The sequence below is a fragment of the Castor canadensis genome, chromosome 4 (genome assembly GCF_047511655.1).
Source record: "Castor canadensis chromosome 4, mCasCan1.hap1v2, whole genome shotgun sequence".
NCBI classification, from domain to species: domain Eukaryota; kingdom Metazoa; phylum Chordata; class Mammalia; order Rodentia; family Castoridae; genus Castor; species Castor canadensis.
The window spans coordinates 47,876,697-47,891,762 of NC_133389.1; the positions used below are offsets into that span (position 1 = coordinate 47,876,697).

Below are 15,066 nucleotides of genomic sequence, written 5' to 3' on the forward strand. Positions count from 1 at the left end.
TCGCTTTGTTTCCCGGAGCGTCCAACCCAACACACCGCCTCCGGCAAGCAGCGAGCAATTCAAAGCAGCTCACCCAGAGGGGAGGGGAGCGGGTGTTGGGGGAGGCGGGGTGTGCCCCAACGCCTGTAGAAGTGGGGAGACCTGGGGATCAGCTCCGTCATGAGCCCAAGTGTGGGCTTGAATCCTCAGCAGTAGCCAGAGGGGCAGCCCAAGTTCTCTGTTCAGTGCGCTGGCAGGGAGAGACACCGGGGTCGTAGTAGTCCCTAGTAGACAACCTGTTCGTCGCCCACCCGAGTTCTCAGCACCAGCTCCGTTGTAATTCGCCCGAGCGTCTGGCAGCCCTAAAACCTGAGCCAAAGCGTCGGCCCTCCGGAAGTACCAGTGTGCCACTGATGTGTGCCAGGTCGTGGGCGCAGCGCAGGTCCATGTGTGCAACTAACTTTGCTGCCCACTGCCCTGGGCTCCAGGAAACAAATACATCTTTCTATATATTTCCGGGGGTGGGTGGGGATAACAGTGCGCTGTGAATAAAGCCGGCCACCTCGGGGACAATTCCCAAGAAGGGCAACCTCTAGGGTCCTCGCCTCCCAGGACGATTCTCCGCGCTGAGCAGAGCGAATGAGTGTGAGTGTGAGTGTGAGTGTGAGTGTGTGTGTGTGTGTGTGTGTGTGTGTTTCCCCAAGGAGCCTGAGGAGGCCCGCGAGGCAGGAACTTGCTTTAACTTGTTTCTCACCTGGCGCGGTTTCCCCGACGCTCCACGGCGTCCTGGGCACAGGCACGAGGAGGGCGAGCAAGCATCGTTGCAGAAAATACACTGTCGACTCGCGTTTGGATGCCTGTGCGGCCCAGAGACCTAGTCTCCCTTTCTTCCTGCCATTCCCTTTAAATTATAAACTGATGGATGGAGTCTGTTAATGTGGAAAGTGTTAAAAGTCATGTAAGCCAGACGGGAGGGCCGAGGAAGGGGGATCGGGCAGTTGACAAGAACAGCCAAACTGCCTAGATTTTAGTCTTGGAAGCAAATTCGAGGACTCACTCCAGGAGAGGCCCAGCCTGGCACCGGGGGCTCACTTGCTGGGATCCGGCTCCGTGGGTTCTCTTGGGCCCTGGGACTCGAACTGACCGAAACGCCAGAGGACACTTGAGACTGCCTGGGGAGGAGAAAGTTAAGATGCAGTTCGACCTCCGGAGACCGACGAGACTGTTCGGCCAAACAGAACAGCTGAGGTCTCCGGGCGGCACTAGGGCGCTGTCCCTGGGCCGGGCGAGCAGGAGCAGTGACGCGAGGACGCGCCGGGAGCCTGGGCGCGCCGGGGGCGGGTGTTTGGCTGGAAGTGGGACAGTGTCTCTTATGGGAAAGCGGGACCCGGCGAGCTTTTGGCTGCCTTTCCAGTTTCCGAGGTGCCCGCCCCCGCGCGCCGGAGGCAGCGGTGCCCCGAGGGCAAACGAAAGGCAGTGAGCAAACAGAGTGGGAGCGCGCTCGGGATCCAAATGGCTGGAATTGTGGCGGCCTCGGGGGCGTCCGAGAGACCCAGGCTCACTTTTTCCGCCCGCTCGCCCCTAGGCCCGCACTGCTTTAGCGCCGACCTGGAGCGCCCCGCCGGAGGGAGTTGTGTCAGTTTGCTCTGGGGCAAGGGAGGGCGGGGGCCTGGGAGGATGGGACGGGGGGTATCTGGGGTCCCGAGCGCCTCTTCCCACGTCTCCCTTCCAGCCCGCCCTCACAGCCTTTCTTTCTCGCTCCTTTCTGGGGCTGGCTAGACCGGCGCGGACTTGCCCCAGACCTACGGGGAGCGCCGCAGGTCTTTAATGACAGCTTAAAAGTGGCAGTTGGAAAAGTCGAGAGGGATGGGGCTGACGTGGGGCGTGTTTCGCTCCTTTGCAAGAATCGGAAAGGGAGCTGGGAGCCGCGCGGCTGGCCCCAGGCCCCCGCGCCTCGCCGCCAGCAAGTAGGTGGGGGAGCTGCCGCCGCCGCCAGCTCCATCCCGCTCCCAAGCCTCGCCCGCTGCGCCCTGGCCGCGGGCGCAGAGAGGGTGCGGGGCCTCGCCGTGCCTCCTCCACCCTGCTCATTAACCTGCCTGCTCCGCTCCGCTCCGGGCGGCCCCAGACAAGGGCTTCTCGCAGCAGCGCCCGCTGCCCGCTCGGTGCAGCCGCCGCCCCGAACCCCCCGGCTGCGGGGGGCAATGAGGGGGCGGTGGAAGGGGCACTGCTCCTCGGGCATTACTTAAAGAAGCGAGACCGCCCCGCCCTCCCGCCGGCCCTCCCTCTCTCCCGCCCGGGCCCGCGCGCCGCTCCGCCAGAGGGTAAGTTGGGAGTGTTCGCCCCCACCGACAGCTCTCCCTCCCCTTCCTTTTTTTTTTTTTTCCTTCAAAGTTTTCTTAGAAGTAGGGAGCGGGCTGGGGGAGGAAGAAGGTCCGGCCAGCCTCCGTCCTTTACCCTCTCCCTGTCTAACCTACCCCCATCTTCCCTCCCCTGCATCCCCTGCGCGCCGCTGCCTCTCCAGAGCAGCGCTCTGGAATGACAATTGGAGCGCGGCTCCTTTAAGAGCCCGGCTTTGCCTCCCGGTAGCTGAAGGTCATTAAACACAAAAGCTCTCAGCGCTGCGGTCCAATATAGCGCATGCGCCCTGCCCGAGGACTGGCAGAGAGACGGCAATATGGCGAGAATGCCTGGCAGCGGGGACTGTAACACCAGCGCGGGCGGCAGCGCCAGCGCCGCCGCCGCCGCCGCCGCCGAGAACAATGGGGAGCGGGGCGAGGGCGAGCGCGGTGCGGGGGGCCGCGGGCGCCGCCACAGCCGGCCGCACTACTGCAGCGCGGGCGAGGAGGAGGAGGAAGAGGAGGAGGAGGACGAGATCCAGGAGGTGCAGATAACGGGGGACGAGGAGGAGGAGGAGGACGGAGGTGGGGGGCTGGAGGAGGACGAGGAGGAGGAGGAAGAGGAGGAGATGGGGCTGGACTGGGACGAGCCCTTGGAGCCCGAAGACTCGGCCGGGGAGGAGCTGGAGCCCGAGCCGGTCCATATGATCAATATGGACCAGAGCGCCGCGCTGGAGCCCGAGGCGCCACCGAGACTGCTGGCGCCCCGGGCCCGAGGCGGGCCGCCCGGGGACGGCGCGGAGCTGGACCCCGACGTGCTGCAGCGCCCCGAGCGGGCCCGGCTGAGCGAGAACACCCGGCTGGCCACCCGCTACGCCGTGCGCATCTTCCGGGAGTACCTGAGCGAGAAGGCGCAGAGCCCCGACTTCGAGACCATGGACAAGGGGGCGCTGTGCCGCGTGCTGCGCTCCTTCTACGCCGAGGCCCGCTCCAAGAGCGGCCAGCTCTACAGCAAGTCGTCGCTCATCAGCATCCGCAGCTCCCTCAACCGCTACCTCAACGAGCCCCCGTACTGCCGCACGCTCGACCTCACCAAGGACCCCGAGCTGCGCAGCGCCAACCTGACGCTGGCCGCGGTCATCCGCAAGCTGGAAGAGCAGGGCGCGGGGCCCGTGGTGCAGAAGCAAGCCATCACGCGCGCCGACCTGCGCAAGCTCTACACCTCCAGCGTCTTCAGCACCAACACGCCCTTTGGGCTGCTCAACAAGGTCTGGTTCGAGACGTGCATGTACTTCTGCACGCGTGGCCGCGAGAACCAGCGCGAGCTGGAGGAGGACTCCTTCGGGCTGGCCATGGACGAGGACGGTCGCAAGTTCGTCTACTTCAAATCCTTGGGGCCCTACCACAAGTCGCGCTCATCGTCCTGGAGCAAGAAGCGCGCGGAGAGCAGCGACGAGGAGAACTTGCCCCGCATGTACGAGACGGGCACCGAGTTCTGTCCCTATGCCAGCTTCGTCAAGTACCTGTCGAAGCGCAATCCCCTCTGTAAGGCGTTCTTCCAGCGGCCCCGGGACCACTGCAGCGAGGGCGATGTGACCTGGTACGAGAACAAAGCCATCGGCAAGAACTTGCTGGGCACCAGGATGCAGATGCTCTCCAAGGCAGCCAAGCTCTCCAAGACCTACACCAACCACTGCATCGGCGCCGTGTCCATCGCCACGCTCAACAGCATCGCGGGCATAGGCACCAAGCTGGGCTCGCCGGTCCCGCAGGGCTGCTACGCAGAGGCTCTGAACGGGGCGACTCGCCACCACTCCCACCACCCCCCTACCCATCCCTCCCACCACCACCGTCCCCAGCCGCCCTCACTGGGGAACTCTTACATCCTCCCCAAAGACAGCCAGGTCGGGCCCGACGTGAAATCCGAGGCCGCGCCCAAGCGCGCCCTGTACGAGTCAGTGTTCGGGTCGGGGGAACTCTGCGGCCCTTCTTCCCCCAAAAGACTTTGTATCCGCCCCTCGGAGCCTGTGGATGCGGTGGTGGTGGTTTCCGTGAAACACGACCCCCTGCCTCTTCTTCCAGAAGCCAATGGGCACAGAAGCACCAATTCACCCACAGTAGTTTCACCTGCTATTGTTCCCCCCACCCAGGTAACCAAACCAACCTCTATGCATGAAATATTTCTCTGGTTCCACTTTGGGACTAACTTTTGTGCTAATGTAGGTCTGGGTTGGGGGAAGTTTTCTAAAGTAGCCAGCTACTGCCATCAGATTTGATTTCACCCTTAGAAGTTTAACTCTCTTCATGCTTTTCGGGAAAGTTTACACCTAACCTTAAAAGACGTGAGAGGGCCCGCTACCTAGCAAATCTCTGCTACTCAGTAACACTAGAAACTTCAAAAGTTCGCAGAACAAAAGGAATAGCTCCTCTTGCAGCTCTTTTTCATTGAGTGCGTAGTTTATAAGGCAGAGTGTGGAGCACTGTACATGTAAGGAAGGAGACAGTTACTTAAAGCTGATTTGAATAAAGTTACTGTTAAAATACTCCATTACCTATTCGCCCTAACTTTTGAAGTCAGAAAAAACACGATAAATTATTTAAAAAGAAACCATGCCAATTCCACTTCCTGTAGCTTTTTTTTTTTTTAAGAAAAGGGGTGGAAACTGGAGAACTGGAGAGACTGGTAGTTGAGTGCCAGTTTATAATCTAACCTGTCATCCAATGTATGTAAGTTTCAGTAAACCAGAGTCGCTCACTAGTCTAACGTTAGTTTTCAGATGTAAGTGTGGTAAGTGCACTTGGGAGTGCAGTGTGAGGTGCCCAGCTCACTGTGGGAACTGAAAGAAGCATTGCTGTCTGTCCCTAGCTCCATGAAACTCATCCTTTGCTGGGGGTGGGGGTGGGGGCAGACAAGGAAGAAAGATAATTGAAGTGCAGGACATCAGATGTACAAACTCTGTTGGTTCACTTCTCTGGGCTTCAAGTGATCCTAAACAGTAACAAAGTCTAGATTGACACTGAGACCTAAAGAGTGAGATGCTTCTTTCCTTACTAATTTGCCTCAAGGAATACATTCATGAGTGTCATTAAAGTTATATTCATTTTTTGGATGCTTTTCTACAAGGCAGATACAAGAGGTCTCTGGGGGAGTCTACTCTGCAGGCAGGAGTGGCCACAGGAAATTTTACCACCTTGACCTCCCTGATGGCAGAAAGGTGTCCTGCAGGCCTTTCAGAGACAGATGTCAGGTACCTCTGTGCGTTTTCCAAAGTGGAAATTCCAGTTTTGGACAAACTGACCCTTTCAGAGGCTTACCAGCTAATTGGCAAGCCTTAAGGCCAAGGGAGAAAGGGGCTGTGAATGACAATCTAAATAGCACAGTTCCCTAAAACACACAGGACCCCTGTAGGCTGTGTGCCTTCGTGCTTCTGGTATGTCTAGTCCATTTTTGACAGAGAGGTTGTTTTAAAGAGTTTTAAGGACGGAGAAGAGAGTTTGGGTTTGCTTTTTCTGTGAAAGTAAAAATAAATGTTCACATTCTTCTGATAAAGTAAAAATCCTTACAGTGCCTGGGTTAGGTTGCACCTGATTAAGAGTTAAAAGCCTCAGGAAGTTTATTAAAGCATGTGTGTGCTTGGAATAATAATGAAACGGATTGTCTACTGGCATCTGTCTGCTGGTTTCTTGACACCAGTATCATATAGAATTGTGACTTAAAGGCCCACAAAAGATTAGGGCTCCTCCACCTTTGGTTTGGGCAATTCCCATTACAGTATTTTGTTTGCTTAAGTGAGATAAATCAGTTCTATAAAACTATATACTGATACTTTTATTATTGTGTTATCATCAGGCAACTCCCAAGTTAAATACAGATTCACGTGTATGTTGCTTATGACTATTATGGCTCTCAAACAGAATCTTAACTCGAGTCTTTTTTAGTTAAAACACTACAAAAGTTGTTTGCACTTTTGTGGGGAGGTGGTGCTGAGGATGGAGCCTAAGGCCTTGTACATGCTGGACAAACGCTCTACCGGTGAGCTACACCACACCCCCCAGCCCTATGTGCATGTATTTAATGGTCAGTTTTTTTCCTAATGTTAGAGTAAATATTTTAAATCAGCATTTAAGATATTTAGGAGAATTCTTTCGTAACTAATGTAGAACTCATTCAAAGAAGTCTGAGCAATCTGAATAAGAAATAGATGTTTAGTTTAGGTGAAAAGCTGATATTAAACTTTTTTTATCCTGTATTTATTAAAACCACTGTAATATCTGAGGTCTAGGACATTTCCCAAGGATTGGAATGACTGGCTGGACTTATTGGTCAGTGGCATTGCTTGAGGTCATCAACTTTTCTTTTGTTAAATACTGATTGTGCCTTCACTCCAGTCATCATTTCTTAATTATAAACATGGCACTCTAACCTTAATACCAACTGGACCTCTTCCAGTCCCTCTGAACTCATCATGAACTCCGCTGGTGATGGTGGTGTTATAACTTCCTAATGATGCAGAGATCACACTGATGCCTTATTCTCTTCTAGTGTTCCAAGTTCCCCTATAAATGAAGAGCCTCTTATTGAAAGAAATTTACAATAGTCCCTCCTTATCCCCAGGGATATGTTCCAAGATCCCCAAACACCGCAAATAGTACTGAACCCTCTATAGCCTGTGTTTTTGGGGGTCTTTTTTCCTAGATATACATATCTACCATAAAATGTGATTTATAAATTAGGCACAATAAGAGATTAACAACAATAGCTAGTAATAATACAGAACTAGTATAACTATACTATAATAAAGCTTAATTAAAGCTTATGAATTGTTCATTTCTGAAATTTTCCATTTAACAACAGCTCACAGGTGACCTTGGGAAGCAAAACTATGGGTAAGGGACTGGCTACTGCCCCCTTTTTATTTCTTGAGGGTGTCAACAAGTGTATTATTTATGGGACTGATTGAAAAGTGAATGCGCTCAAGGATGGATGAACAAGGATTATGGAATTTGTGATTTTTGCTCTTGTGAAGCATTTGGCTATTTTGAGGGGGTGTGTATTAGTTGCTTTAACTGGTTCACTGTTTAATTCTCTTTAATAGTTGTAGTACAAGGAAAGGGTAGTTTCAGTTCTCTTTTCTCTCAAAGAGCTATTGTGATGATCCAGTTTTTGCTGCAGCTTGCTAGCTCCCAGGTGGTGATTATATGTGCTACATTTGTTGTATTTGTTTGTTTGTTTTGATGCTGGGATTGAACCTAGGGCTCTGCACATGCTCTACCACCAAGCTGCACCCCCTGCCCAAGTGCTCCATTTAAAAAGATTGAACACCACTGGCATGGTGGTGCACGCCTGTAATCCTAACACTTGAGAGGCTGGGGCAGGAGGATCTTGAGTTCAAGGCCAACCTGGGCTATTTTAAAAGGCTTGACACTGCATCCTTCATATTCACAGTTGTTCTCTTTGCATGAAAATGGAGCATTTTTTCCTGCCTAAGAGAAGATACTTCAGGTTCAAGGGATGATCAAGACTTGTCATTTTTTTTTCTTTTTATTTAATTAATTTTTGTTGTGCTGGGGGTACACGGTGACATTTACCACAGTTATACAATGTATCATAGTTGAATTCACGCCTTCACCATTTTCCTTTACTCCCCACTTCCCCCACATACACTCCTGGAACATTTTCATACATGAGTCCTTAATATTTCTACTGTATTCACTCTCCTACACCCTTCCTTATGTCCTCCCCCCTCCCATGGTGCCATCCCCCAGACAAGACCTGTTTTACCTTCCTGTTCTCTATTTTTTGAAAAAAAGACATTTTGTTTGTTAAGATAGCTATACAGGGAGTTTCATTGTGACATTTCCATGTATATATGTATTATAACCCAAATTAGTTCATCTCCTCCATTTTCTCCTTTCTTCTTAGTCCCCTTCTTATAGCGAGTTCAACAGGTTTAAATTCTATATTCATTCTTGAATAGAGAGTACATCAACCATATTCACCTTCTTAACTTCCTTCTTTTACCCTCCCTCTCTCGTATGTGACCTCCTCTTAGCATGACCTGTTTTTCATAATATTACTTGTATTATATTAAGTCTGTATTCCACATATGAGTGAAAACATGTGGCCTTTGGCTCTCTAAACCTGACTAAGTTCACTGAAGATGATGTTCTCCAGTTCCATCCATTTACCTGCAAACAACAAAATTTCATTCTTCTTTATAGACTTAACAATTTTATTCTTTATCATTCGAGGGGAAAATACTAATAGAATTTTATATAGTGTATGTCATTCTTCTGTTGCTAAAGTCTTTGCAGACTGTGCCTGTCTCTAGTGCTAAACAGAAATGTGAAAATGAGCTGGAATGGAGCTCAGGCAGTGCTTTGCGAGCAGGGGGCACCAGGCAGCACTGCAGAAAAACAAAGAGAAAAGTGTGGAGGAGTAGTTGCAAGCTTGACAGAGGTGTCTGGTTGCACTTGCTTGGCCCTGACCCAGATTAGTTCCGGAAATACTTTTAAGGAATTCTGAAAGTAGGAAATCGTATTAGCATAAAGATTTTCGTGGTGCATGTCTGCCACTTTATATTGATGGACTTCACTGTGACCCAGAGTTGGCCCTTATAGTGCCCAAGCAGGACACAGGAATGGCCACCAGTAGATGCACAGAGTTGCTCCTTAACAGGGACAGGAATACACTGGGAATCCAGGCTTTGCTTTTGAGATAGAGTCTTGCTCACTATGTAGCCCAGGCCAGCCTTGAAATCAAAATCCTCCTGCCTCAGCCTCCCAGGTGCTGGGATTATAGATTAGTACCACTATGTCTGGCTTCTGGCAGCACTATTTGAGTGCTATGTATTTTATAGGGGGAAAAGCATATGCATTTCATGTATTGTTAAAATAATCGCTGAGGTTCTTGTTTTGGATTTGTAGAGTAGGTAGGAGAGATACCTTTTTTCCCTTGAAAATGGAATCAAATTTCTGTAAACATGAAAGGCATCTTGTGATTGTAACAAGACTTCTTTGCAATGGTTACTTGGAGCTGTTAGGAATAACTGCCTTGTTTAATATGGGTATTTCCCTGGTTTTTAATACAGTTTGTGGCACTTTCCTTTTTCTATAGCAAAATATTGTCTCTCTTTTAGAGAAAGTTCAAATTGGTAGAGGAGCTAGATGTCTTGTTCATAAGCACAGAGCCTTTTCATTCATTCAGGAAATAGTTTCTGAGCACCTACTGTTTTGTGCCAGGAATTATAAATTAATCAATTTTCCACTTGGCAGGTAGTCTCATTGACAAGATTCTGGCCTGATTACATATTAAAACTAGATCAAAATAAAGAAGGTCAAAAGGTGATGTACTCTGTGTTTTGAAGCAGTCATTTGGGAAAAGAAATCTGTAATTTTGCATTCTCTTGTATACTATTACATATGAATATTACAATTCCTATTTGGGTATGTTGTTATTATTGTTATTATTTTGGGGTTTTTTGAAGCAGGATCTTGCTATGTTGACCAGACTGGCCTTAAACTCATGATCCTCCTACCTCAGTCTCCTGAGTGTGGAATTATAGGTATGCACTACCACACCCATCTTTTGTAGCTATTGTTGTTGAGATGGGGTCTCTCTATTGCCCAGGCTGGCCTAATCTTGCTGCCTTACCCTCCTGAGTAGCTGAGATTACAGCTACCCCCCCCCATTAAATATCAATTCACTCTGTATTAAAACTGGTGTATGAAATAGAGAAAGAAGTATTTGCATTCATCTAAAACTTAAATCTTTGTATCACCCTGACTTTAAAATCTGGCTCTCCAAGCAAATGTCGCTTAAGGACCACCCGCTTGTGACTAGGTGGATTTCAAACAGGCAAAAGCCCTTCTTTTCTGAGGACTGCTAGTTGTATGTGAGATCACTTAGGGTTTTTGTGTTAAAAACTTGGGTTTCCAGTTATCTTTTGGTATCTTCTTAAAGGCAGAAGTAGTTACCCGTGTTCAAGATCTTAGAAGTAAAATATAAACTAGTAATCTGTGAGTCTGTCATTTGATCAAACTTTTATTTCTAGACCATACTTTACTGTCTTTGCTTATTGTTCACTATATTATACCAACTGGTCAAGGTGCCTAACAAAGACTTCTTCAGAGAATTTAGGTAAGGAACAGGGTAGTGTGAATTAATTGGTCCAATAAAGCGTATTGATTGACCTTGATTAACTGAAATGAAAGAAACCGCAGCTTTAGGTTCAAAACATTGACACGGCATGCTTTTAGTTAACATTTTTGATGTTGAGTTCACTTCAGCCATTGTTAACTGAGCAAAGAGGTAGGATTCAGACCCTGCACTCAGTGGGGATTTGCCGGGGTTGGACACGTGAGTGAGTGAACTAATACCTCTAAATAGCCTGATTGTACACATCAGAGTACAAACAAGTGAGTTCTTATTGAAGTTTTAGACTCAGTAAACTCTTTCAGATTTTCAGATTCATAAAGGTTTCTCTTGGTACTCTCTTCTCTAAGTCTCCGTATCAGAGAATGAGGAAATAGATGAGTGACTTAGGCCTTCGAGATGCCTCACCACAGTCAAGGCTAGTACTGACATTAAGCTTGAATCTGGAGCATGGTTATCTCATGCCTGTGACTGTGGGTAGCAGACCCTGCTGTGCCCGCTGCTACTCCAGGAGACTGAACCCATGAGGTGGCATTTGGTTTCCACACTGTCTCTAGCAGTCGGACACCTTCCTTTGGCTTACATGTCAACAACCTGACGATATCTTTTCTTTCTCCCAGGGAACTGATGCTATAAAAAAAATGCTTTTTTCTTGTGTCCAGAAAGAAAGGTTGGAGACTAACTGGTGAGACAGTGGACTAAACTGGGTGAAGCTGGACTAGGAGCAGGAAGTAGAATGATGATAAGCTTTCATTGTGTAACACAATTATTTTTATACCATATCCTAAATTTTGCCCAAGTCTTGGGTAACAGAATTTTTTTTTAAATAATGGAGGCAGGAACTATCCTACAGTCTTGTAAGGCTGGAGCATCGGAGCTTTAATTTTTGTTTTTAATCACGTGTGCTTTTAGGCAGCCTTCATGTATGCAGTTTGCTTTGGGTTTTCCACCCAGTAGGAATTTCCTTTTTTTTTTTTTTGAGACCCTCTACCATTCTGAGATGGGTGATTTCAACTTCTGTTTTCTCCCAGGCAGTGATTTTGGTTGTGGGCTAAGTGAGGATGGTGCAGGTCTCTTCTAATGAGTCCCTTTATGCAACCTGTGAGGACTGAGGGGACATAGGGTGACCTTGAAGGCAGTTAGTGTGCAGCTTGGTCATTCCCACTCCCCCAGCCCATCCATCCTCCACCTCCAAACCCCTCGCCCGCCTCCACTGGAATACAGAGCCAGTGCTATTTGAAAATCCCTTTCAAAGTGCAAACCTTTCCTGGGAGTATCTGAGATCATTCTCACCTTGAATTACTCCTTTTTTCCTGACTGTCTGACCACGAGGTGTTTTGATCTGGTCAGAGAGGAAGCGGTTTAATGTGCCATGTGAAGGGGTTGACAGATTTAAGACAGCATTAGGTGGAAGGCCTCTGGAGAGAAGAAGAGTAGATGAGAAAGGGATGTTAACGACTGACAGAGATGGATGCTTCTTCCTTTGTGAGGAGTTCAGTTACCAAATTAAAATGTCAAGACTAGTTGGGAAACTTGTAATCATCAATTTTTCATTCTACTTCCTGCTCCTAGTCCAGCTTCACCCAGTTTAGTCCACTGTCTCACCAGTTAGTCCCCAACCTTTCTTTCTGGACACAAGAAAAAAGCATTTTTTTTTTTAATAGCATCAGTTCCCTGGGCCATTTCTACCACGTGCCAGGATAAGTGTAAATGCATGGGGTGTGTGTGTGTGTGTGTGTGTGTGTGTAAAATCTTATGTAATATTTGCAGATTTCTCTGTCTTATCCTCTCTTTAGACAAAATGGTCATAGATAATCTTTTTGTACACACACCCACAAATAAATTTGATAGTTAATAAAAATTCTTCATTTGTTACAGACTGAGAAATAAGTGCTTAGGGCAAGTTTCTTGAACTTGTGTGTTAATGCTGACACCCTAGCTTGTTGTGGTTTCTGACATGGTTTTAAGGGCCATAACTTAGCAATGTGAACTGTTTCACATTCCTAACTGCCATGGGTCAGTGAGTAGAGTAGTAGACCAGATCCAGGCAGGAGCGCTGGGGCATGCAGTCTGCAGAGACAAACACCATTCATTCATTGCAGAGTTTCGGTGTAAACTCCTATGACCTCTAATTGGCTCTGAAGCTATGAAGTGATATAATCACTGAAGCCTGATGTTGATGCCTTGTGCCTATAATCCTAGCTACTTGGGAGGCTGAGATCGGAAGGATCATGGTTTGAGGCCAGCTTGGGCAAATAGTTTGAAAGATCCCATCTTCCAAATAACCACAGTAAGATAGACTGGAGGTGTAGCGCCAGTAAAGCATCTGCTTTGCAAGTGCAAAGCCCTGAGTTTTTCAGACTCCCCAATCCTACCAAAAAGAGAAATATATATAGAGACAATCTGTATAGGCACTAATAGCAACCAAGGCACACTTTGAAGTGGTCCACTGACCAGCCCCATGTGCATCACTTGGGAGCTTGGTGGAAGTGCGGTGTATTAGTCACACTTGTCACTGTGACAAAATAACTGAGAGAACAACTTAAAGGAGAAAGGATTTATTTTGGCTCTTGGTTTCAGAGGTTCCAGTTCATGGTCACTTAGCTTTGTTACTTCTGGACCAGCGCATGGTGAGGCAGAACTTGGCAGAGCAAATTTGTATATCTCATAGTGGCTAGGAAGCAGAGAGGGAATGGGCCAGGAAATGATATAGGATGTAAGACCCAAGGACACATCTTTAGTGTCCTACTTTTTCCAGCTAGGCTGTACCTAAAGTTTCCAGTCCCCCCAAAATAGCTCCAGGTAGGGACCAAACCTTTAACACATGAGCGTGGAGGGAACATTTTGTATTCAAAGCATGGCATGCAGAATGTACCACTCTGCTTCCCCAGTCAGCACCTTTGTTTGGTTAAGGCTCCCTTATGGTTTATTGCACTGGGCATCTTGTAGAGCCCCGGTCTGCGTGATGGCTCATTTGATCCTCACGTAGCTCCTCGGGGAGTTAGGGTTCTTTCTATCTTACAAAGAAGGAAACTAAGTTTAAGCGATATCAGCTAACTTGCTTACGGCCTAACAGCTGGCAAGTATCTAGACTAGGATTTAAATCTAGGCTTCTCTGATTCTGGAATCTGTGCTTTTAAATCCATGATCTGTTGGTTCCAAAATTCTCAACTGTTGAAATTAAAGAATTCACTAGAGAAGATGCTAGAGCATTGGGTCCCATTGCTGTCTGAGGCACTTTCCCAGGACAACCAAACAGAGAGCTGTGAAAACACAACAATACAAAACAATGACATAGGGATGCTGGAAATACAAAAGACTTTCCTGTGGGAAGCGAGCTCCACGTGGCCCTGTGCGGCCTCAGCCTTTGTTGGGTTCAGGAACCCAGTTTCTCTTGAGGAACTAAATCACACAGAGTCCAGAGCCTGGCCCTGGACCAAATCTCAGCTCTGCCCAGACCTCCCTGTGTGTCAGTCCTCAGTCAAAACAGATGTCTCTCGGTGTTAAATGAGTTTCTGTTGAAGAAGTGCTTAGGACATGGGCACTAGAGGAACATTTGTGTCAGTTTGTTAACACAGAATGTTACAAGTGAAAAAATGCAGTTCTTCAGGGTCAAGTTCCTGTCTCAGCCTTCAGCTCTTCTCTCAGAAGTAGCCTGTCCTGGGGCTGGGCATGCACTTTGGCCAGTAACACTGCCACTGGTCTCCTGGTAGATGGGAAATCTTGGGGAAGCCTCCCCCTGCCTGTTTACTGCAAAAGCTCATCCATGTGCAAGCTTAATCCCAAAGGCAGCTTTTTGCTCTTCTACTTCTCTTTAAGATTTGCCTGTGTTGTGGCTCAGGCAGGAGTTAACTACATACCATGATAAAAGCGAGAGCACACAAGGGAGGGGTGAGGATAGGTAAGACACCTAAAAAATTAGCTTGCATTTGTTGCCCTTAACGCAGAGAAACTAAAGCAGATACCTTAAAAGCAACTGAGGCCAACAGGAGAAGGGGACCAGGAACTAGAGAAAAGGTGAGATCAAGAAGAATTAACCTAGAAGGTAACACACATGCATAGGAAATTAATGTGTGTCAACTCCCTGTATAGCTATCCTTATCTCAACCAGCAAAAACCCTTGTTCCTTCCTATTATGGCTTATACTCTCTCTACAACAAAATTAGAAATAAGGGCAAAATAGTTTCTGCTGGGTATTGAGGGGGTGGGGGGGAGAGGGAGGGGGCAGAGTGAGTGGTAAGGGAGGGGGTGGGGGCAGGGGGGAGAAATGACCCAAGCCTTATATGCACATATGAATAATAAAAAAAAAACTACATACCTTCTAAGCCTTGGGAATTTTCAAGTGCTACACAGGGCTGGGGAGCCCACTGATGGGTGTCATTGTAACTCCTGCCCAAACTCCAGCAGACTCACAAAAGGTGACATAGAATGAAATCAACAGCTTTTCCTAAGAGATCAAATCTTGGAACGGTGTGAGATTAAGGGAATACTCATCACACTGGGGTTCTTTAAAATCACTTTCGTAAATCTTCTCATTTCGGTATTCTAGAAGGAAAGCCTGCATTTGCTAGATCCTGTGGTATTATGTTTGCACTC

At 48.1% G+C, this 15,066-nt stretch overlaps 1 protein-coding gene across 5 annotated transcripts in view; it reads left to right on the forward strand.

Annotated features, from left to right (window-relative positions):
- The window catches only part of Kctd1 (potassium channel tetramerization domain containing 1), a 186,482-nt gene that overhangs the window by 89,986 nt on the left and 81,430 nt on the right, over positions 1-15,066 (forward strand). The window contains exon 1 of one of the 5 annotated variants that reach the window (XM_074070113.1): positions 1,374-1,614. The exons of 1 other annotated variant lie outside the window; for it this stretch is intronic. In XM_074070113.1, the coding sequence (XP_073926214.1) occupies positions 1,492-1,614 (123 nt within the window). In that variant the 5' untranslated portion in view covers positions 1,374-1,491. Of the gene's footprint in view, positions 1-1,373; positions 1,615-2,106; positions 2,301-2,329; positions 4,466-15,066 lie in introns of those variants that run through there. 3 more of the 5 variants (XM_074070112.1, XM_074070111.1, XM_020178261.2) reach the window with 3 other exon arrangements.